Source organism: Lasioglossum baleicum, chromosome 1 (assembly GCF_051020765.1).
Source record: "Lasioglossum baleicum chromosome 1, iyLasBale1, whole genome shotgun sequence".
Classification (NCBI taxonomy): Eukaryota; Metazoa; Arthropoda; class Insecta; order Hymenoptera; family Halictidae; genus Lasioglossum; species Lasioglossum baleicum.
In genome coordinates, this window is record NC_134929.1 from 21313091 (window position 1) to 21338055 (window position 24965).

General features: G+C 44.0%; 1 protein-coding gene across 1 annotated transcript in view; it reads right to left on the reverse strand.

Annotated features, from left to right (window-relative positions):
- Nucleotides 1–24965, reverse strand: part of Nmo (serine/threonine-protein kinase nemo) — a 180819-nt gene that overhangs the window by 58081 nt on the left and 97773 nt on the right. Inside the window, 2 exon segments of the mRNA XM_076431218.1 lie at nt 22728–22783; nt 23189–23318. Coding sequence (XP_076287333.1) covers nt 22728–22783; nt 23189–23318 — 186 coding nt within the window.

Genomic DNA, 24965 nt, shown 5'->3' on the forward strand with positions numbered 1-24965 from the left:
TGTGAAGATCGTGGGCTCGAGGGAATGAAATACATAATATCGGCGATGCCATGCCCCGTTTAATTTTCAAGGTATTCGATCATTCGAACACACTCGGTGCTCAATGGCAGCGTGGCTCAATGACTCCGGGGCGCGGCTGAATGCTCGCACTCGTGACTCTACCGATTTTCCCCGGGACCTTTGATTTCCGCGAGCCTTCGCTCGATTCGCTTTTCTCCTCCTCCTCCGTTTCGCTGTTTCGCCCTCTCTCGCCCCCGACGACCTCGTATTTTAGTTTTTCAACCCCCGGCTCTGACCCGCCGACAACAAACAAAGCCTCTTTCACCGAAACCGTAATATTTTTCGCGTGCCTAACACCCCCTCTCTTTCTCGCCTCTCCCCCTCACTCCTCTCTCGACGAGAAGCCTAGTTTTACGTTCGAACCCCTAAAGCAGCCTTTTCGCCATTTTACTTCGCCCGACCCGCTTAAAACCGTCGCGCTCCGTTTGACGCAAAAGCTGCACGATGGAACGTTGGCATTTTTTACTAATTTTCGACTCGATGGAACCGGCCCGCGTTCCCTCGGCGTCGCTCTACTTCGCTAACGAAGTTCACAGTTCCTGGGGAAGTCGGAAATCTGTTTGCAGTCAGCCTTTTTTGCGGGAACATCTGAGAGTTGACTTCGACGAGCGAGGAAAGCTTTGAAAGTGGACGGGGATAGTAGAGCTGAAACTGGAAATGGAGAACGGAGAAGAATCTTATTTATCTTAATTCTTATTTATCTCCTTAAAGAAACTGGAATTGTTCGCGCGAACTTTTGGGACAACCTAGTAGCGCGTTCTAAAAATGTGCAAACAATTTTTGCTCGTTAGAGACTGGTTTAAGCGTCGAACCTTTCACCGCGAGGGCCCCCGGTGCCCATTGTGATTCATCGATCGAGGTGATCGATCATTGTTGGACCTTCCCGTTATTGCAATTTATCGCGCCATCCCGCGTAGGCGATCGTTCGAGCGAGGATCGAGCGTCGATCGGTTTATTAAAGCCCGGGGAAATCGATCGTTCCCGACGATACACACCGCGGGTCCTCGACGATCGAGCGTTAATTGCCCCGCGAGGATCGTGATAATCGATGGAGTTTATGATGGAGCCGGCGATATCATCCTCGCGCGTTACGTCCTCCCAACGACGATGACTCCGTCATTAACGGCTGGAGATGTTCCCGACGTGGCTGGGAATTTAAGTCTCACGTTTTAATCGGGAATTAGAAAACAATTACCGTGCCGCCGTGTTTCAATATAGATCTACGCTGATCGATAAACTATTTACACGTGGAACGCCGGAGAAATTAATATTACGGGGTTAATTTATCTATCACTGGCACTGATTAATTCATAACACAAAATCACAAGACCGTAAAATTACAAATCGAAAACTTGTGCATTTTCGAACTTCTGTAATTTCATATAAAGTAAACCTACAGCATCCTAACCGCGCTCATTTTCGAGAGCGAAATCTTTACTTCCGTGCCCTTGAACTCCCGTTTTTCGAAAACCTCGTTCTCGGTCAGTGAACGCAGTGAAAAGCACACGCGTGTAAGAGGTACAAGTGGCACACTTTTCGTTTAAGTTAGAATGAAACCGCGACAAAAAATCGCCGACCAACTTCTCAGCGCTCATTGTAAAGGGGAGACTTTCCTCCGTAAGATCGCATTAAAGCCGAATTGGCAAATCAATTTTCGAAGTCCGTGGAGTCGGCGAATTTGTAAAATTTTAGGGGCAGAAGAGCAACCTGAGGTTCTTACTCTGTTGTGTAGTGGAACCAGAACTTTGTAAAATAATAATAATAACAATAATTTGACTAATATTTCTTTATGTCGATCGTAGATAGTGCAGATAAACAATTTAATGATTTCGGCGCCACAGGTTCGATCAAATGTTACTCACTAAGCAATTTTGCAATTTAAATTGTTCTCGACGTTTCGATCCAAATGTGGACCGTTTTCAAGAGAAATTTTGCGTCTGTAAAATACTGTAAACTATAGTAATTGTTCAACAAAACCGGGTAATACCAATAAAACTTTGACATACTTGCTATGTGTAAACGAATTATATAAATGCAATGATGGAACTTTTGAGAAAACTAATTAACACCATGCCGGTAGACATTAAACTGAAACCATGTGGCCGTTAAGCAAATGTCGAGAATAATTTAAATTGCAAAATTGCTTAGTGAGCAACATTTGATCGAACATGTGGCGACGAAATCATTAAATTGTTTATCCAGTAATTTGACTGTTGCCATTAAGATCCTTCCGGCTCTCTCGGGAGCCGACCAGTGCGGAAAGGGAAAATGTCGCGGGTTATGCGAATTCCTGCGGCCACGGCGATCGATCGCAGCAGCCCGGAGTCGCATTGTTTCGAGGTTTAATCGCGTTTGCGGCTCCACCGCACCGCGATCTCCCCGTCGGATTTTCGAGTCTCGTCGATCGAGTGCCGTCGAAACACTTTTAAAACCCACGGCTGACCATCAATCTTCCACCCGCCGGGGAAAACAACCGTCATTTTTCTTCCCGGCAGCTCGTCGAATCGCGATTCCACGACCGTTCGCTCGATAAACATGATCGTCGATCCGCCGCGGGAAATCTTCACGTCGTCGCCCCATTTCCATGCTGATAGTTTCGACGCTATAACGTCCCGCCGAATCTAAACGAGCGTATTCTCGGTCTGTATTTAATCCGTGGAGTCAATTTTTATCGGGTAACTGATTCCAATGTGATTTCTCGCTATATTCTTCCTGGTAAAGTATCGACAATACTGGAATGAAATTTTCTCGGTTTGTACAGGGTGATAAGAAATTCTACACCCTACGATCGGCGGAGATCTGTTAAAAAAGTTCTCTCGAAAATGGACGTAAAAGTTCGAATAACACATGTTCGAGTAACTCGTGCACGTGTTAATACACTCCTCAAAAGAATTAACGGATCACCTCTGCGAACCCAAAAATTGCTACTAGTCTACATGATCATAACTTCGGCCAAAATTGCTGTATCGATATCGTTAAACAATGGTTTGAAAGCGTGGAACCTCTAGTTTCGGATACTCTCCTTGAAATTGTTGCTATGTTGGTTTTTTACAAAGTTATAGCGAAATAAAGACAACATTGACGGTTAACAAAAATTTTGTGCATCTTTGTAACATCACGCCGTTCGTGTGTGTGTGTGTGTGTGAACTGTTAGTCATAAACGAGGTGGTAACACACGTTATTAAAGTTTTTAATTAAGTAGTCAGTGTCACACACACACGCTCACACATACACAAAAGAGAGGCGGTAACGCCGCGCCGGCGGTAGTGTATTCAGAGATGTCAGGCAGCCGTTGAACGTGGCGCGGTATTTTCTGCGAATAACTAACTTCAAACACAACTGTCATAGGTAAAAAATTGTCGCAGCGAGTTCATGGGGGCTCAATCGAATCGACAGAATCTCTGCTTCAATTTGACTTTGGGATCATGGTATTGCGATCATTCCTTCCCGAGATATAGCGAGTAAAAGGAAAAATGGAAATTGTGCATGTTTTGAGCATATTTTCAGAAACACCTGGTACATCGAAATGTTGATGAAATTGAAATAACAAATGAAGTGTCTTGAAGAGAAAGAAACGCTCTTTCTATTGTTTTTTGCATAAGATGCTACGATGATTTTTTCGCTTTCTGGAGCCGGTTAAAGTTAAAAAGCCAACATTTACTTCAATGTTGAATAACTCGAACAAAACAAATCGCACAATAATCAACAACCACACATTTTACACAGAAAAGATAGCCATTCCAAATGATATTAACGCGATTTATCAAAAAAATTTGTTTCTCCCCATGTGATGTTACAAAGTTGCACAAAATTTTTGTTAACCGTCAATGTTGTCTTTATCTCGCTATAACTTTGTAAAAAACCAACATAGCAACAATTTGAAACAGAGCATCCGAAACTAGAGGTTTCAAGCTTTCAAACCATTGTTTAACGAGAACGATACAGCAATTTTGGCTGGAGTTATGATCATGTAAACTAGTACTTTTGAGGAGTGTATTAAGCAATATTTTTGTACGTCGAGTGCGCTCGAAAAAGTCACGTTTTAGGCTAGTCTGTGTGCGTACACTGAACGATGGATCTGTTGGCGAACGTGAAATCACGGCATCGGTTATTGTGTCAGATAATTGCAGAGTCGGTATCTTCCAGATAACGCAAATATTTGTCGAGCCGCGTAATATTGGTAATCTATGCTAATTGAACGAGCGCGAGTTAGGTTCGCGCCGCGCGGGCTCTGCCACTCGTCCAAGTTAATCGATTAACTGGGCGGGGACGTGTTATTAGAATAACATGGACGTCCGTCGGCCATCCATCGAGACATCCTTAAGCGACCTATCGATGTTCGACAGTCTACTCTGTAAACTTGTAACAACTGACATATTCGCAGCATTTTTCAAATTCGTACGGAGACATATTTATTGTACTTAATGTTATTTGTACAATATATTCAATTTTAATTTATCTTTAGAATAAATTGTTTTCTTCGATCTTAATGGATTGTATAGAACTACATAAATCATATATATTCTACATAAAACATGAATAACAATAAACAATAAATATGTCACGAACAACGCCGAGTAACCAGTCACAGACAAGCCAACAACCAACTTCGATTAAATTTCACGGAAGCCCTAACTTCGCGCATGAAACTCTGTTCACGTCTCTAGTGTCTGATCTTGACCGACTCGTTCTACTTAACCAGCTCGAGTCTGCTCTCCCGAGGACACTGCGAGTGAAAAAGTAATTCGGTTTACTTTTGTTCACCCCGGAGATTCGTCCCCTATCGAAATTAAAGACCTCGGTGCAAGAACCTTATAAATTATCTAATCGAATTGCAAACATCTTACACAGTTTTATGTATCGTCAGTCTTCTAACGTAGGGATTAAAATGTAGACTCGACCGATTTTTGCGCTATGGTCTCCGATCATAGTACAATCGCGATAGAACGGATTGAACAATTTTTGGAGGTCTCCGATTATTTTACAGCATGCAGACCGTCTCACGTTTTATAAAGAGGGTCTTCCATTAAGAGGTATCATTTTAAATCTCGCTCTATTTTTCATTCGTGAAGATTAGAGTTGTCACTGATCGACACAGAAAAATTGTTAAAAAATTTGTAAACTGTAACAAATTGTTAATTGTGAAAAAAACAGCGTTTTATACAATTTGAAACAACACTTCTCAATGGAAGATCATAAAATGTAGACCCGTCCAAACTTTTGCGCAGTGTCTTTGATTATATGTACTGTAAAAACTAGTTTATGGTATTATTTTTTAAGGAGAATGTCCTGGATCGAGGCGTTTAGCGTTCGACTGGAGCTGGGATTCGAGGATCGATGCGTGTCTGCTTTCTGGCAGGCACGTCGACCGGTTCCCGAACAAAGCGGCGACCTGCCCCTAGCGACTTCTCGCTGCGAGAAGGGAATCGAGTTTCTCTCATCCTTGCTCTTCTCGCCTCCCTTTCCCTCTAACTAGCCACCCGATACCGGTCCCAGAAAGAAGAACCTCGTGCGGAGTAATTTCTTTTCGCTTACACCCTCTCCGCTGTTTCGAAAATATTTTTTGAAGCTCCGAGTCTCTTCGAAACTCTTACCAAACCAATGTCAAGGGTAAGTAAGCAGGAGGCATAACTTCATTGTCTCTAGACTGTAAACGGTGTCGACATTCTATTTAGCTCCCCCGCGGCCCCGTGGGGTCCCGTTAGAAGACTCGTTGAATTATTCTATGAACTTTCGGGACAGGCGAACGAAGATAGAAATATTGCAACAGCTACAGAACAAGAAAGAGAAGCGTCGAGGCTTTATTTCGAGCAGGAACAACGTTCCCCTACGTGCCACGGACCGGAAGCATTGATTGCAACTTCCTCTCCGGCAGCTTCTCCGCAATATATCGAGTATCGTGGCCGTGTATCGATCGCTCGAGCAGTTTTTGGGCCGAGGAGGCTCTTTGTTACTGCCCTCTCTCTCTCTCTCTCTTTACTCCGTCCCTGCGCGGCTGTCTTTCCGCGTGATTCATGCCTCGATTTCTCCGGCGTTATTTAAAAAGTGATTGCACACCGCGGCCGGACGTTTTGCTCGTCTCCCATTTTCATTCCCTCTTCCACCAATGGTTCTCGTCCGCGATAGACGATCTTTTTCTATCTTTGAGCATTGTGCCGGGAAGTCGACGGTTCTGTACGCAACCGCGCACTTTTTGATCTTCCCGTCGCGAGATTTGTGTTCCCCGAGCGCTCCTCCGCGGACTGTTCTTACCGGTCTCTTTGAACTCTCAAAGCTGTGTCCCCGTTACTACCCGGAGAGCATCCGCACCCTTTCTTTCGCCAAAACTTCCGCGAAATTCCGCGCGGGAATCGCGTTACCGCCCCGCCGAAAGCTTCTCAGAATTAATTGTTAACGAACTGTACAAACTTCCTTCGGAATTCCAGTCTTCGGTAAACTTGTACGAATGCCACGCTGTTCACATTTATTCCTTCGCGCTGTTCAGAATTCACGCTTTCGCGAACGCTCTCGCGAGCCATCGACGTGAGAATTTCACGATTTAAATAATAGAGGCGATACAAATGGGTTTTGCAACCTTTATTATTCCCATTTACCAGTCGGCTCTCGCGATTGCTGGCCCGTGCATTTACAGGGAATTTTGCATGTTTCATCGTGGACGGCCGGGCCCACGTTCATTCGGCCGAATTATGCATTTCGGGCGAAACAGCGGCGAGTTTAGGGATCTTTCTCGGACTGAAATCGAGTGTTTTATCGGCAAGAATTGAAAGGAGAAATTTTTCAAAGAGACAAAGCGATCAGCAGGAACAATTACATCGCAGAAATTATTTCACCGAAAATTTCAGAATCGTATTCTGTAAAATATGGGAAAGGTGGGCATTGTTAAAAATTTGTACAAAACGCAACAAGTGCGAGGACCGCCTCGGAAAAAATATGACAACGTTCCTGGAACATCGCTGAACCACGGGACAAATATTTCGACGCCGGAAACTGGAAAGTTCGATGTCGAAAAAAATGTTTGATCACTCCCGATGAACGGTGGCTGAGGAAAGGTTAACTAGAACGGCAAACACCGGTGTATTTCGCGATAGGGTTCCGCGGTGCCGCGGCGAATTGAAAACAGGCTGGTCAGAGTAAAAAGACGAGCCGTTTCCGGCGAAACAGCTGATCGATTTTTTGGCTGACAGTGGCGCGCGTGCGATCGCCGCCATTTCGATTACACGGCCGACTATCGGATTCAATGGAACAAGCGAAGCATCTGTCTATTTGTTTCGCGTATCGCCGGGTTTAAAAACCTCTGTTCCGTCGCGCCGCGTCCCGAAACACGACGCCTGTAAACGGAGCAAAATAGGTCGGAACAGCAGCCGGGGAAAAAAAGGAATCGCGGTAAAGAGTGCGAGAAGGAGAGAGAGATGGGGAGAAAGGGAGAGAGGGAACACGATGAAATTTTATCAGCCATATGGATGCCCGAACGAAAATTTAATCGTCGAACGAGAGAGGCGTTCCATCGGATGTGCATCGCACACGCGCGTCGAGCAAACCGCGAGGCTTTATTTCGCGAAATTTCAATTCGCCCGATGGAGGTCATTTTTCGCGGTGATTTTTCTCGCCAGCCCCCTCCTTTTTCATCCCTTTCCACTTAAACCGCCGCCCATCGCGAGGCTCGATCAAAACCGTTGCGAAATAAAACGAGCGAACAAAAATGTATGTAAATAAACGACCGTGCGCGATTTTCGTTTTCACGGCCGCTGATGTGATCTACGATGGATCATTTGCCCGTTTTAATCCCCCGGCGTGCTCAGCTGTGCACACCGATGATCAAAAATATTTCCCCCTCGCCCGTTTAATAAAAAAGAAAACAGCATTTTCGGTCGCTGGACGCTGAGCCGGTCGATCAACGATATTTTTTTTACTTTTTATTCGTTGTTTAGCGCCGTTTTAACGTTACTCGGCACACTGTCGATCTTCCGCAAACATTCCAGCCAGAGATTCTGATCGAATTTGTGCACTGTGTTTGAAGCGTTTTAATACGAACGACGTTAAAATTTATCGAATGATGCCAAACAAATCTATAAAAATATCTAGCGGACAAAAATGAAATAAAAATACTATCAATTTCTCTGTGAACACAAATTGAACGGTTTTGCGCATTTTGTAGGGCCGTGAGCGCACAGAATTCGACTCGTAACGATAACTTGCAGCACGGCGAAACAAACCGGGATTCCAGTGGACGCAAAAAGGCGCTGGGCAAAAAGTAGCAATTGATTAGCAAATTGAGGGGGTTCGAAATGGGATAATGGAGACAATGTTGCGTGTAAAAGCGAGGTACGCCCGGTAATCGCCTGTTATTAGAGCCGGCCCTAACGCGCGCAAAATCGAGCAGTTGAATATTTATGAAACAACCGGCGCGGCGCCGCGCCGTGCTCGCCAATGAAGTTCGTTGTCGAACTCGATCGCGGAAATTTTGCGATTCCGAGCCACGTGATCGTGAGTCACAGAGTCGACAAGTATTTCCCGCGAGTCGTTTCTATTTTCCGCTGAAGGTATTCTCGTTTCAAAGGTTTGGACAAGTGGCTCGAGCGCGGTCCGAATGCGAAACCGGAAATAGTCTTCGGAGAACGAACAGATCGATTCGCAGAAGTTGAAGTGCTGTCTTCGACGATGTTGCCTGCGGTTTGGGAAGAAGATCCTGACCGCATCTTCTTTACAGTCGCAACTTCGATTTTTACTACGAGCCTTTCCTCCGGTCGCACAGTGCGTCGGCCAAGAGGGCAAAAATAAAAAAATCAATATTTTTAAAATGTATATCTGTTTACATGAATCTATTTTAAAAATACCATTTATTCATGAACATTCGCCAGAAAAAAAAGACTGAACATCGATTGAAAAAAAACATGCTCCTTCCGTCATAATCCGACACGCAATTTTTCTTGTGTTATAACCTCAAGTACGCGCATCTTTAGAAAACGTTATACAACATATTGAAAAGCCAAAAATTGAATAATTTGCGATGGATCATTTAGTTCAAGGTGTGCACTAATTATTTTGGCTCCCTAGCGGTTTCTACAATTATTATTTATCGTATTTTATTGATTCAAAGTGATCCGTTTGTTAAAACGCGATATCGAAAATTCTTATAACTTTAACCAAGTTTTTCTCAAAAAAGCTAAAACATGTCTTGTGATTTTTGCTAGAAAATATTCGTAGGACTATCCTTTACCGAATTCTATAAAAATTTTCTGCTCCCGCTTGCGCTCCCCTAATTTTAAAAAATATTTATTTAGGAAGACACCCAGAAACCACGTACGCAGAGATTTTCGAGAAATGGTTATTATTATCATTATTATTTATTATAAAATCGTACGAAAATAAACACGTTACTAAACAGTCGATTTTGACTTTTGACTTTTGTTTCACTTGTAGTAATACATATAATCAATACCACTGTAGACGGTACGCCAACTTTGGATGCATATATCATGACAACGGTTTATGCAAAAATAATGTTTTTGTAGTGTTTTGAAAATGTTTTAACCTCACCTATTAGAATACATAATCAAACATGTACATTACCGTATGAAATGTTAAAAGTGACCTTCATAGAGCTTCTCAAGGTTACAACAATACCAAACAAATACAATCATCATATAGTCCTCCTTATACCCTATAACTTTTATTTGAAACATTTTTTTATATGACTTATAGTTTTTAAGATATGGAATTTTGTCCAAGAAACGGGCATTCCGACGCACTGTGCGTCGTGTGTTTGGTCGTTGAAAAATTTTTTAGATGTTATACGATGATAAACGAAAACATCCGCGGCAGTTTTGTCGAAGTAGGAACTGGTGTTTTTTGAAAAAATTTTGAAAGTCAGACTGTAGCAGCACGACCCAGTCAAGAATATCCACGTAGAGATTAGTAGTCCATTTGTTATTATACCGTTGCGAATCGGCACTTCCGGGGCCGGGATCACGAAGACATGGTATTGATCACGAGGACTGATCAGCCTCCCTCGAGGAAATCTGTCATCGGCTGTCGTTCGAGAAGCAGGCCGTGTATACAAAAGTTTCCTTTCTCCCGAGCCTCTTTGTCTGTCGTTTCTTTTACATGGTTCACGCCCCGTGTCGACTTCCCAACGTGCATTGCGTTACGTCGCGGTTACATCACGTCGCGTCATCGGCGACCTCCCACATGCCCGACGTGGACGCCGGGATCCATAGATCGTTGGGAACAACGGAAATCGGCGGGCACCGCGACACCGAGTCGCTCAATGGCCTCGAAACCGCTCGTGGCACAAACCCAATTCTAACCCTCGGAAATCGAATTGTGAAATTCTGATGCATATTTTCTTAAACATATTTTTGGACGTAGGTGACTAGATTAAAATGGACTCAGTAATTTAGACGTTTCAGAATTGTAAACGGAATTAAAAATAAGTAGGTGAAATTTAAAAAATCTTAAATTATTATTGTATTAGTGGCAGCTTATGATCATTATTAACCCGGCGTTAGTTAGGTGGGGTTTCACAGACCCCAGAGATTTTCGATTGATCGTAACATTGTAACAACGCGTGACAGTTGTTAAGTATTTTTGAATAATAAAAATTTTGTTCGGTCTCGAGCAGACCGAACGTGAGATTTATTTAGACACGGTCCGCTGCAATAACCGAAACACTCGATGCGACGCGACGGTCCCAGAGTTTGGGTGTCATCGGACACCACTTCGGGACCGTCTCGAGAGCGAACCACGATCATTGACAGGGAAATCTTTGTATAAGCCATAAGCAACACTTTAGTTTCCGTATCGTTTTCCCATATCATTCGCACCTAATAATTTCCGTAGCCCAAACATAGTTTTACCAAAGCGCTCCTACCTCTACGACCAATATGCACCACCCACTCACCAATAGCAATCACTTTTTCATCCCCATCCATTTTAAGACAACCAATAAGGAAAGACGCCGAGTCGATCTTATACACGACGAGACACCGAAAAGCAGATATCGAAAATCACTCGAACCGAAACAACGTTACCTTTACCTCGAATCTCATCGTTATTGTATCTTGTTAAGTTTTAAAATATATATAAAGGTGTTAACTTCCAAGACTCGAACTTATTTTCAACTAGTCGGTGTTATCCCCATAACAAGTTTGGTACATACATATACGGACTTGCGGTATTTCGGACGCTTCAAATTAAATTTCGTGGATCTGCGTTTTTATTCTGATAAATTACAAGCCTCTTAAGCAATACCTAGTCTTATATTTACGAAAAAGTTATTTATATTTCTATAATACAATATATTATTTCGGGATACATTTTCCCACCTTACCAACGTCGGGTTAAAGGAAGAAATTTTGATTTTCTATAAATCAAGCGACAAGTACATAGTATGAATCTGCGGTGTTTTAAGTTTTCGGCGCGAGGAAGATCAATGGGAAGATGTTTTTCATTTCGAGCGACAAAATACCAATTCCCGGAGGTCCGTGGGCAGACGATGAAAGGAAAAACGGTGGTTCCGACCTAGAAAGGCTCCCTCGGCCATGGAAAAGGCAGCTCCTCGGACGCCCACTCTTGTCCGCGTTTCCGGTTTCCTCTCTCTGTCAGTTTGTCGTCCCGACGGATCGATAATCGACTAGAATTTCTCGTCGCACGAGTTTCGAACATTGTAATCCATGTCCTCGGCGATTCCCGGGATATTCTGTTAATTAGAGCAACGAATGGTCGATTCACGATTAACGAAATCATCATAGTTTTATCGCTGTGCCGAGTATAATGTGGGTGTGCACACACGTAGGCGCAGCGGCGCTTTGCGCTAGTCTCTTCGATATAGAATTGTAACAGCGTCGGTGCGCAGTTAATTAATATCGGGTATAATTAATGCCGCTATTAATAACTGTTATTTTCGGAGGCGTCGTGACAAATGCTGCAAACCCTCCTGACCGCATTAAATTTAAATTGATATCGGTTCGCGCGGCGATCAACCGTATCGTGATCGTTGAGAAATCAAATGTTCCGTCGGGCAAATAGATTCCACCGGCGCGGCGAATATTTGCTGGAGGTTCTGTGAACTCGAAATCGTCACTTTTAGATGATAAATTGTACGCTGCTGAATAAATGATCGACGCTCTCGTCGAATTCGAAACGATAACCAAGGCAGAGAATTTTAATGAGCGAGTTTCTCGATACACAAAGTCCCATGTTTTTTTATATTTACATCGATCATCGATTTACGAATTGAAAGCAAATTTATTTCGCAACAACATTGAAATAAAATTTCCCGATAATCGAACTGAATGCCTTCTATGTACTGAGGTAACTAAAGCACCCGTCATTCCAGGGGTGGCGGAACAGCGTCGATCGAAAGTAGGCGTGAAGGGGAGGGCGAATAGGCGATGTTAGAGGTTACACGGATAGGCCCCGCGAGTTCCCACGCGACTGTGAACCGGTACTTACGAAAGACGAGACGCCTCAGCGTACTCTCAGATTGTGGATTAGCGAGTCTCACGTAAGAGCGTGGCGCAGGTGGTCGCAATAAACGGTTCATGCTTCGGTTTCCGGCCAGAAACCTGGCCGAGCCTAACCCGATCCCTATCAAACCTAACGCGGACTCGGCTCACAAGGGAACATATTCAGATGCGAAATTCGGCGGCGGCGGAGTAAGGGTACCGACTTGTATGTATAGCCAATTCGTCTGCGAATTTCTGCGGTCGTTGGGCTTTCGGTCAAAATATACCTGGACCCTTTTCAAATACACTGTGGATCCTTCAAATAATTTACTTTTACTGATTGTTTATTTTTAGATTCGTTTTTACAAACATGAAGGTCAATCTGATGAACATTATAAATATTTTGATGGGAACATATCACAGCAATAATAACAAGGAAACACCCAACAACCGGAGAAATTTGCAGGATTATTACATGGAAAATTACATGATGTAATCCAGTGGTATTGTTTAAAATACTACATACGTTTATACTAAATGCTTATATTTCGATAAAACAAGCCAGAATTCCCCCACACGCCAGGTGCAAGACTATAATCCATTATGCATAATTATTGTTAAATGGCAAAAAAAAAAGAAAATCCTGAAACATGTATCCCCTATTTTGGATCAAAGATCACGCACCCAAGTTTACATTAAAATTAACTAACAATAAATAAGAGAAACTACAAAAAGAAATCAAATTTTTAATATATTGTTTAAACAAAAAACTTTTGTTAAAATTTTCTTGTGCGACTACATTGCCCATTGAAAAACACACAATTTAAAAAAAAATTCAAATTTTTTCGACCTCTGGTTTCCGAGATATCTCAAAAAGTATGGTTTTGACACCCAACTTTGAGGGCTGTTTTCACCCCTTCAAAGTGGATGGTTGCCGATAAAAAAAAAAATACGTGTCAAATATTTTTCAAAGAACTATAAACTCCCAAAGTTTTATCAAAATCCGAATTTCGCATCTGAATATGTTCCCTTGTCAGCCGGGTTTCACGGTTGCCCGCGCTTCGATTTTTCCAGGAAACACCCGGAGAATGGCCACCCTCGCTCGCAGCCCGGTATTATTTTTGTTCGACCCTTTCCCCACCGCCCTTTCTTTTTGTTTCACCGATCCCTTCAGGAATACGTCGAACCGGTTCTCATTTCCACGGAATTGCCTTTCCACCTCCCTTTTTTCCGCTGCCGTGTCGGAACAGCCTACGTGCGTTTAGAATCGAGACACCAGACGTGTCGACCGAATTTTCATTTTTTGTAGTCCGCGAAGAGCTTAGTTTGATTCTTGTGCTGGGACTTCTGTAAGATTTTCAGAGACTTACGGTACAGTTAATGTAATCGACCAAACGCAGTCAGCTCGTCACCACTCCGAGAACTTGCAAGACGTCTCGGAGAGTTGTGCCTCGAGCTGGCGTTCACCCGGCTCATAAACCGAATCTATCGTCGCATCACCGCCGATTACGCTCACAAAGTACGAAACGACGAGGCATAAACGCGCAGCATCGTTCACTGTCGGTGGCCTCCCGGATAAAACCGTGCGGAGCAACGTTTAACGCCGGTCGTTAAACCGGTGGTGCCGATCGAGACTTCGATCTGCTTTCGGAGAAAAAGGAAAAATCCGAACACAGCCCTGCATGCATTCACGGTAACATTACTCACAGCATTATCCGATGAAGTTGTTCCAGAAAAGTTGTTTATACCGTGAACGTAATTGTACAGTCTTTTCAAATTTTGTAGAAATTGTCACCAACAAATTTCCATTCTCCGCAAATTCGAACGACTTCGCGAGACGTGACAATTAATTGAGACGACTCCCGTTTAATTTCCAAGTCACACAAAACCCGATCTCGGATGTTCAAGAAAATAAACCGGAGGCTGAAAGGGGGAAAAAACCGAGGTAAAAAGGTATTGAAAAAAAAGGGGAAAGGGACGAATGCGTGGCGATCACGGTCCCGTAAATCCTCGAGGCTTGAAGATATTCAAATTCGCCGGAAGGGGGTGGTGGCTGGGGGACGCACGCTCGCGTGAGCTAGTGTGATTACACGAGCAAGAGAGTTTGCAAGCTCCCCCTCGCGTCTCCTCTTCGCCCCTTTTCGCCGTATCGCAGAGTGAACGCGATCCGGGAGTCGCTAATATCCGGATTCCGTCGGTAAATTCGCGATAACCGTAACCGGTCTATTAATTGATCGTCGACATCAGGCAATACGTACACTACGTGTTCATTAGAGCACTCATTAAGCGGAGGAGCGCGTCGTGTCCGCGTTCTCCCCCCCCCCCGGCCCCCTCCGCCCCTCACCCGGTATCCACTCTTCTTCTCTACGGCACTGTCTCCGTCCGCGGAACCGCTTATTATGCGATTATCGATAGGCGTGCACGCGCTGCGATACGCCTGGCACCTATTACCATGTCTCAACAGAGTTTTATTGTTATTGTCATTATTATCGTTGACCGGTCGTTCCGACGGGAAACCGCTCTAGCCGTTTGTAGGTCGTCCGAAGAAGAACTTCTTCGGAAATAAACGAACGGCTCGATATGGATTTACTCATGTTTTGAGGATATAGAACAGGCCTGGCCAACATCACATTACAGTGGTCCGCACTTTAGCTAAACATGCTTTTAAAAAATGTAATACAAATACAAAATGAATAAAAGTTTATTGTTATACTGTGATTCCATATAATTGGTAACTCTCGAGTCTTATAATTGATGTGATATTTGTTTATCCGTTCTTTCACTGAATTTTTGTAAATCTATATTTATGTTCGACGTTGAACATCTGATTGTTAGCTGGTTTTCTAAATTGGCGTCAATTAATGAAGCACGTGATGAACTCTTTGTAAATTTCATCTTCGAAAAAAATGTTTCGCAAACATATGTGGATCCAAAACCACTTACAACTCGTTGTGCAAAACATCTTAAATCGGAATATCTCGTAAGTATCGTATTTACATTTATTTAATTTTTTTTTTTTTAAACAAAAGTTTCGATTGAAATATAAAATCGCCCGGCGGGCCGCGTGTTGGCCAGGCCTGGTATAGAATAAAAAAGATGCTAGAATTTTGCATGAAACAGAAACCCTGCAGACGCCGACGGCACAATATGTAATCAGAGGAGTGGCGTCGAAACAATTTCAAAGAAGCTCCGGAGATGAATTACGGAGAACAAGGGGCGTGATCTTCGTAATCGATATCAATTTCCTCGATGATAGGGGCAAGAGCAATCGAATCCTGTCGTGCGGGTCATTTCAGTGCTGCTGTTCGCATGGGAGTAGAAATTATGTGAGAAAATTGCGTGATCACGGACAAAAATAGACAGTGCTCCGTGTGTATAATTAATGCATTCGATTAACGTTGGATGGTGTGCTTCTTGCCGACAGCTCGCTCACTTCTGCAGAACCGATGTAAATATGCTGAGAGGGTACGTGGAAAACACAAGGTTCGCATTAAGCTGGTGTTCTTGTTTAGTAAAACTGTGTAAAGCCGAGTAAAAATTTAAATCCCTGGAAAACATGACAAATTTATCGTCTCGAGCATCGGAACAAACGTTTCTTGGAGGCTGTTACGCGAGAGCACCAGGATTTACTGGAACGTTCGCGGTTCCAGGGTGGACACATAGGATCGATGGATCGATCGCAGCTCAAGAGGAAGTTATATTATCAGTCGCGCAACAGTGTAAACGGTTCGGAGCAAACCCATGTCCATCGTGACGGGGGTGGTTTCGGAGGGTGGTAATAGCGCACTATCGACCTATCAATAGCGCTGTGTCGTGCGCATTAATAATCCATGATTGCCATCGAGCACAGCACCGTGTGTCCCGACCGCCATGGTGTATTCATGGGGGGTGGATGAGAGAGCGAGCGAGAGAGACAGGGTCGGCACGTCTGGCTGGTCTGTGCATCGCGGCGAACCACCCCTTCCGCTGACAGCGAGCTAATCGAGGAGGATCCTTAATTAGAAATTAGGCGGCGGTTTCCGCCGGAATCGCAACATCCCCCGAGCCGGCTGCTCGACGACGCTGCGGCCGAGACGTCGGCGGTCACCACCGGGGGTGAGTTCTCGGAACTGTGAAAGACTCGATTGTCTGCGGACTGTTCAACCCTTTGGCTTCGGGAATATTCAAACACGATTCCGATCCACTAACTTGTCGAACTTTTCGGGTTGTCGTGTCCTCGAAATTTCAGCCCCTTCAAGATTGTTACAAGGCTTAATTATTTACATGTTCTTGACATTTTTCTGATTGAAATGACATTAAACACGATATTACTCGCACGATCATGATTCAAAGGAGTGAAAACATCCCGAACATTTAAAAATGTATTATTAAGGCGGCGAAGATAAGAAATAAATATAGATCCAGTATTTTTCAACCCGAAAACTCGCGTCACATGCAACAACCGCAAGATTCAGCCGCGTTCGACGCCGCCGTTATCAAACTGCCATAATTAGTCGGCGAGTCTGAGTCGAAACATCGTCATCCGGTGCTGAATCAGTGATTCGTATTTGTCTTCCGCAAACGACGGTCTGCCGGATATGTATTCATCCAATCAAGCCAGTCCTTAACCAGAAATTAGGAGCGAGGAGGGCTTGCGAGCCACCCTGAACCTGGGGGAGCATCGGGCTCCCGATTTATGCAGATGGGAGGACCACCCACGCAATCCAAGACGTCCGATCAATGGGCGCGAAACCGGGGAAACACACACCTAATCTCACCGACCTGACTTTTCAGTCTCGAAGTTACGGTGATTGCAGTTTGATCCCTTAACGCCTCGGGTATAGCATCCCTTACGAAATAGCTGACATTGGCAATCATTTGGCACGGATTGAAAAACCAATTTTCGGCGCTAGCACACTCGGTCCTTCAAAATACGCGCATTTATGCACATACAGATCGCTGTGCATTTTAACTTTTCAATTTTTTGTACCTACTACATTTAATCTTTACAGAAATAATTACTATATTTATGGACATTTCATTCAACCCATACCATTTTCCGTGTTACTTAATTAGAGTCGCATTAATGATCGAAACAATTTAGGTAGAATAACTGTGATGGATCTTCGCGGAAGATCATTTGTCCGGGATAGTTCGAGACTGGGAGAGAGGTAGAGAGAGAGTTGATCCATTCAGAAGTTGGCGGGCAGATTCTTTTGGTTGAACGGTGATGAAGGATTTAATAGCAGTCGCTCGGGCCACTATATCAACCGGCTAATCTCTTTAGCGTATCGTCTGCGAGACGGCGCGGTTAGTCGGGCTGTTTAATTAGAAATTAGGCAGCCGCTTTCAGCGGAGTTCAACTTCCCGGCCGAAGTTTCTTGAATGGCGGCGGGTGGCGCCGGTGAATTTTCCATGGAGATGGAATTAGAATCGACCTGGCTGCCAACGGTTACACGGAAGCACCGGTGGGATTAATGGCGGCAGGATTTTCACCGATTTTACACAGTCACGGATCCGAATCGGAAATTATTGATAGATTTCTTAATAAATAAATTTTTGAACTTTTCATTTTCATTATTGAGTAGTAAGAATATAAATCGACTTTCATAATTGCTAAATCAGTGAAGTAAACAGTGAAAGTGTGTTAAATCAAATAGGGGTTTAAAAAAGCGCCGTGAGAGCGTGCGCGGGATAAAAATGAAACGGGAGGCGAGTTAAAGGATTTTCCGAATCAAAAATTGAAGAAGAGGCGGAGGCTGATGAGGACAATGGCGCAGTTTGCCAAGGGTTGAAGAGGGTGGCGAAACGGTGGTGGCGAAGAGGCGAAATTCAATCGTCCTCGTGCCAGCGGAAAAAGGTGGGGGGAAGGGTTCTCGTTGAGGGGACGTCCGTTAAAAAGGCAACTCGGCTCCGAATCGATCAGGTGCGCGCACCGTGAAACAGGTGGCCCAGACGACGAAGAAACTGGTAGCAGTAAATCGAGCTATCGCGTCGTGTCTCATCAGCCTCGCACCGGTGCATGCACCGGTGGACAGGGCTCGTGTGTGCTCGACATAATCCCCGGGCGACGACGAGAAGCATGACGGGGCACGGAAGGACCAACGAAAGAAGGACGAACCGTGACAGAACCAGAGCGAGCATCGCGGCGGCTAATAGTCGCACATTGCTAATGATGATCTAGCGGCGCGGGTACGCGAGAACGAGCGCGAGAAGAAAATTGAAAGGAATTGCGGAAGCGGACGTACACCGGTCCGGATGAACCGCAAAAATCGACTAATAAAAATGATACGCTCGCTTGTCTGTTTTTTTTTTTGCGAGAAACGTGTCACAGATTTTTTTCAATTCGAAATATTAATTACATCGCGTACATTAATGACTGTTTATGAAAGTCCTATCGACGTATTCGCTACATCTTTCTGATTAAAATGATACCGAGCACAATATAATTCGCATTACATATTCACTCGTTTAATAAACAATATTGTAGAACGGCGATTATCCGAATTTGTCCACACGAAAATTAATCAAAGAACATTATGATTGTGTACGACGGCGAACGATTTACAAGAAATCAGAATCGAGGGAATTATTTCGTAATCGGGCGAGATATAAATGATTACGAAATTGATACTATGAAGCTTGCGGTATGAATATTTTTAGATAAGAGCCTCTAGAATCACGTGCAAATTATTTTGATTGCGACAGGACGGCGCAGACGGTTGTTTGCGCAAACAATTGCACGATCTGCATACAAACGAATTCGCCCGTCTGCTATTCCAAAGGTCTGCCGAGAAATTTACGAGCGCCAAGGACCGAACGTTGAAAATAACTTCCGAAGCAACCTTGACTGCTAATCAGCCAGGTGTGATAAGAGATTCGGTCTTGTGCAGCAAAGTGCGTGTTACGTAAACCATTGTTCGGCGACGGTGCAGCTGCAACTGACGCACGAGCTGGTCGGTCTCTTTAGAGCCTTAAAATTCCTATTGTTATTTATAAATGGGAACCCTTCATGTTTCTATAAAGAAGTTGCGATCTTCTAAATAAAAAAAAGAATATACTGTGACACACGAGTGAAAATATTTCTGTGACAAAAAGAATGCAGAGAAAAATAATTAATGATTATTAGACAAAAAAGAGTGAACTAAATTTAAGACGGAAGAAAGATTATAATAATTTCAGAACACGTTTTCTTCCGAAACGATGTATTCTTATTAATGCATCCGTTTGATCACGTCAGTCAAGGATTTAGTGCGGAAATCGATGTTTGTTTAAAAGCGTTCCCTGAATATTTTGTTTCGCCGAACGGGAATCGGTAAAAATGTGTCGCCTGACCGGATTTCGATTTTTGTTTGGGAACCGCGCGAGATCGGTGTCGCGACAGTGATTGGTCGATTCGTCACGGACGGACGCAGGCGCCGGCCGAATGATCCGATCGATCGATCAACGAGCAACCGATAGTCGATCCTCCTTAAGTGAACGAGACCGCGTCGGCCGGCTATACGAGAGTTAATCTCGACGGAGGCAGCTCGATAAATCACCTACTCGCTCCTCCCTTCTCCTTCCTCCTCTCGTTTCCTTCCGTTCGCCTATTCGTCGGCTCTCTGGTTCGTATTTATCTTCGGGATGCAGATCTTTATGCAAATATTTGCACGACGATGCAATGAAACGGGAGTTGGATAGGGATTTTAGGCGATTCGGTAGGAACGCCATTGTGCTCGCCTAATTATTGCGTTTGTGTCACTCCTGTGATAATTTAGAGGAATTCGTGTAATACTTCAATCGTAAACTTCGTTTCAGAGGAATTTTCAACTTCAAATTAATTGTAGAAAATATTTTCGAAGAATTTTTATAGTAATTTAATTTAGAGGGATTGTTACAACAATTTAATGTGAAACTTAATTTTAGAGGAATTTCCATGTCCGAATTAATTTTAGAAAAAGTTCAACAATAAGCTAACTTTAAACTGAATTTCAGAGGAATTTTCAAGATTGAATGAATCGTAATATCAACTGATCAAGACAGATCGTTACAAAATGAACACCGTTTGCGAAACAAACCAAAAAAGGCTGAAAGATATGAAACGACGAGTACGTGACCTAACTCAAACACGATCTCTGAGTCACGAGGTCCTCCATCCCCGAAATCCGAAACGAAATCACTCGGAGGCTCGTAAGGCTGCGTTTATAGTTCCTGACTCGCGTGCTTTTCGTCTCGCGTGCTTTTGGTCTCGCGAGACAGCGGGTCAGAAATTTCGAGCGGGGTCGACGGGCCCACTGTGCCCCCCGCTGTGCGTGGCACAAAAAAAGGTCTCCGAAGATATCCTACCGCCTTAAAGGAAAGCTATCGGTAGTTTACCTAAACGAACCGTGAAGCCGTAGAGACCTTTTTTCGTGCCTCGCACAGTGGGCCCGTCGACCCCGCTCGAAATTTATGACCCGCTTGTCTCGCGAGACCAAAAGCACGCGAGACGAAAAGCACGCGAGACAGGAACTATAAACGCAGCCTAAAGATCCAAGCGCGGACCGAGCAGAGAACCGAAAAAGGAGATCGGACGATCCTTGTTGCGCGCGCGATCCAAGGATCTCCCCCGTGGATCTAGTTGACGAATCCATGTCGATCGCGTGGTAGGGATCCTTCGCAACGAAATCTTACGTAAAAAGAAAGATCTTACGTAAACGATTATGTGCAGAGATCGCTGGCGCCGCGCCGGTTACACGGATCACTGGTTCGCCGAATGATCAACGTCGCGGAGCAGCGATCAAGCGTTTAGTATTATCAAAAGTTCTGAATTAAAGTAGTTATTTTAGTAAATAAAAAGGAGGACACATATTCAGGTGACTTTTTCCAGGACATCCTGTATAGTTAGTGGAGTGGAGAAAATTCTCCGAGATGTATCGAAGAGGTGCACGTGCACTTGAAATTGTAGAACGGTTCAGAAAACGGCCGTGGAAATTGGGGCCCGGTTTTTCTGTCGAGAACGCTCCTAGCCGGCATTATTGATCTTCCGGCGTTGGTAACGTGAGAACCAAGCCTGAGATTTATTAGGTTAGTTCCTCGGCACATGTGTCCGGCGATCCCCCACGAGCGGACAGAAGTTCGGACCTTAATTTCATTTCGAGGAGGGGACAAGCGACCTTTCGGGGCTACCGGCTGCAGCCGACGACAGAAATTTTCCCCGGTTTCCCAGGGATTTATCGCCTCTCGACTTCAAACGCGACGCCGATCGAGAACCCTGCTGTCTTTAGGAAAAAGGAAGCCTGCTTTGAATTATTCAGTAACCGGAGCGTCGATTCTTGTGTATTCTTGGCGCTCGGTATCGAAAAATGCGGGAGGACGCTCGAATCGGTTCGGATAGTCGAGATTCCATTAAATCGTGAATTGAACGAGTCTGTGCGCTCCAAATTGTGTCGTGTTTGGGCTCGTTTTAATCGGAAAAGTGTCTCGAGTATTTCAGAGAAGGTTTCATGAAGAAACGGTTAACAACAATGCTTTTTTTTTAATGTATCGCGCAAGAAAAATCAATTTTTACGTAGACTATTTGCGTTCGTGATGAGTTGCAGGTCTCTGTAAATTACATGGGCGAGTAGTAATAACCGTGGACGTTTCCAGACCGACGTATAAGGTCATAAGATAATGGCTTTTAATATCGATTCGATCTACTTCCTTATCAAACTTCTACGTCGACGGTACAATCCCATTACCGTGAAGTTTATGCGCGTAGGCGATAGACTTCGACGTCCGATAGGTTAAACATCTCGCACGTTCGCGAGTGAAGTTCGCTCGGAACCGGCTAGATATCTTACAGAATAATGGCAGATGGTTCTATATTTATCTAACCGTAAATATTCTATGCCTAGGCGACTGTCTGCTACGTTCAACAGGTTGAACACTTTCTATGCCGACGATTCTACGTTCAGCTGGTCGAAACGCTTTCTATTATAGATTCCGCGTAGAATTCCTGTGTCGTTCGTTCGTTAATCCTCGTGAGAGAAATTTATATTTTATGTTCGAACGATTTATCAAACGAAATTTATATATAGACCACTCGATTTGTCGGTTTGCAAATGAAATCGCTGTCGTTGCAAAATTTATCGGCTTTCACCGACTTATTCGGATAATTATAAGGGAATAACGTTGAACTTCCGTTCCCTTTGAATTTTTTCCGAACGATAGAGAGAATCAGCTTTTCGGACTTTACCAAACCTGTTCGCGGACTTAGACGATTTCCGAAAAGGATACATTTCTTGGAAGAAGTCCAGGTGCGGCGGCTGCAGTATGTCCAAGGCCGAGAGCACCTGTAAAAGGGAACGCAACATTGTTCGTCTATCGTGGCGCAGACAACGGGCGAAATCTAGCTCGTCGTTTCCGCAGGCTCGCGGAACGCTTGTAATTAAACGCGTCTCTATAAATTTCACAGATATTATTTCAGTCCGGTGATCAATATTCATTCGTTTTGATTACATTAGTTTCTCGCATTACACCCAGATTTCGCTTAAATCGCAATTACCGAAACCAACCGACGGAGATTGCCGCGCGGTAAATTATTGAGCGTTCCGCGAACTGCTTATAGGGGAGTTTCGCGGATAGAAAAAAATCATGCAACATGGATCCTGACGTGACCGACAATGTTATTGAAAAACAGAATGATCGAACAATTACTTAAGTGTAGAATGTTGGAAAAAAGATTTTATGTTACTCACGTTCTCGTGTTTGAAGAAGCAGAGCATCTTCAGCTCCCTGAAGACCCGTTTGCTGCTCACGAGGCTTTGAAAGACGTTCGGCAGTTTCTTCAAGGCCACTCTCCTACCGTCCCTCGGATCCGTGACCGCCCTGTAAATCATCGAGATATTGTTATTCAGCAATTATCCCTGCGATCGGAATCGTACCTATCTCCTCGGGGCACGTCGAGGAACTATCGCGAATCTACCCCCTCCACTGCCCGGCAAAATCTTAATTGCATCGCGACCTTTCTCCGAACTGCTGTAGGCCTCTAATAACTTTCGTGTCGTTCGCATTCGCGAAAGTGATCAATTTATTCGGCAAATTCGTTGACAACACCGTTGTGATTTCGATTACTTTTCCCATTAAATTTTCTGAGAAACATCTTTATCAAAACAACTTCTGGAAGAAAGATTGTTACCGGTTGTAACCGGCTTGATCGGGCGATAAACAGCCCGGATAATTAAGGCCCGATGGATATTCGAGACCCGAGGGAAATAATTAAAATGTATATTATATTCCCAAATAAATGTCTCATTTTTGAAAATTTATTTTCCTTCATAATATAATCATATTTAAACGTATATTTGTTTATAATCGGGATCCGGTTAATCAAGCTGCTACTGTAATTGAATTTTTCGCAACAACAAAATTCGTAGTAAATCAGGTACTTGTATAAAGAAAAGGTCCACTAACATTTTCAGAAAAAGTTTCAGGAAACCACGGGATCCGATGCGGGTCGATCAAAGGAAAATACCCGCGAGTCCCTGGGGTCCATTCGAAAATTTCGATTCTTCGATCCCGCCAGGAGATCGATGTCTGACCGCGGCTCGCGGTCCCGGAAGAGTCTGCGGCGATACGCGCGACTATAAATTTCGAGGTTATCTGTCCATCCGTAAACACGTTCACGGCGGGGTTTCCTGAGGGGTTAGGGGATAGAAGGGAGGGAGAGAGTAGAGGGGTTGTTCGGTCTGCCAGGGGGTTTAATAACAGAAGCGCGGATCGATCCGTAATCCGTGAAACGTAGACGCGACGCGACTCGACTAGCGGCCTGCAACCCTCGTTGGGCCCTCGCGTCCGCGGAATAATTATTGTGCCTGCAATTAGTCCGTTTACGGTGGTTCGATTTCATTGTCAGCCAGTTATACCGCAAACCGACGGATTCCAATCCCTCGTTTCCATTCCCCAGTCAATCTCGTTCGCGACCGCTCTCGTTTGCGTTCCCTCTCTGTCTAGCTGTGTCTCGATTTGTTCAACCCCCTTCGCCAAACTATTTTTGCTGTGTAAAGTATTAGGTTGTCCCAAAAGCTTCTTTCGCAATGCGAACATTTAATATTCTTCATTACTTGGCGATGAAACGGACTGGAAACGGACTTTTGAGTAACAATATTAAATGTACGCACGGCGAAAGAAACATTTGGGATAACCTAATAATTTTCAGTTTTTCGTGCTGTCAGATTGCGGTTTCGAGTGTCGTCGAAATTCTACGACGCGCAAATCCAAGAATCCGACCCTGCGAGGACGATCATCGACATATTGGCGGTGTCAGATGTGGTTGTATTCAATTCTTAAAGTTGCTAACAAATAGTTGAACCGTATGTATTTACAGTAAGGAGCGTAACTGATTCCACACACTTTAAATCAGAATAACTTTTATATGAATGGACCAAAGGACTTCAATTTCTCTGTAAGGCTAGAAGAATTAATTTAGTAAATGACGTCTAATAAATAAGTTGAAAAATTGCATTTGCTCGGAAT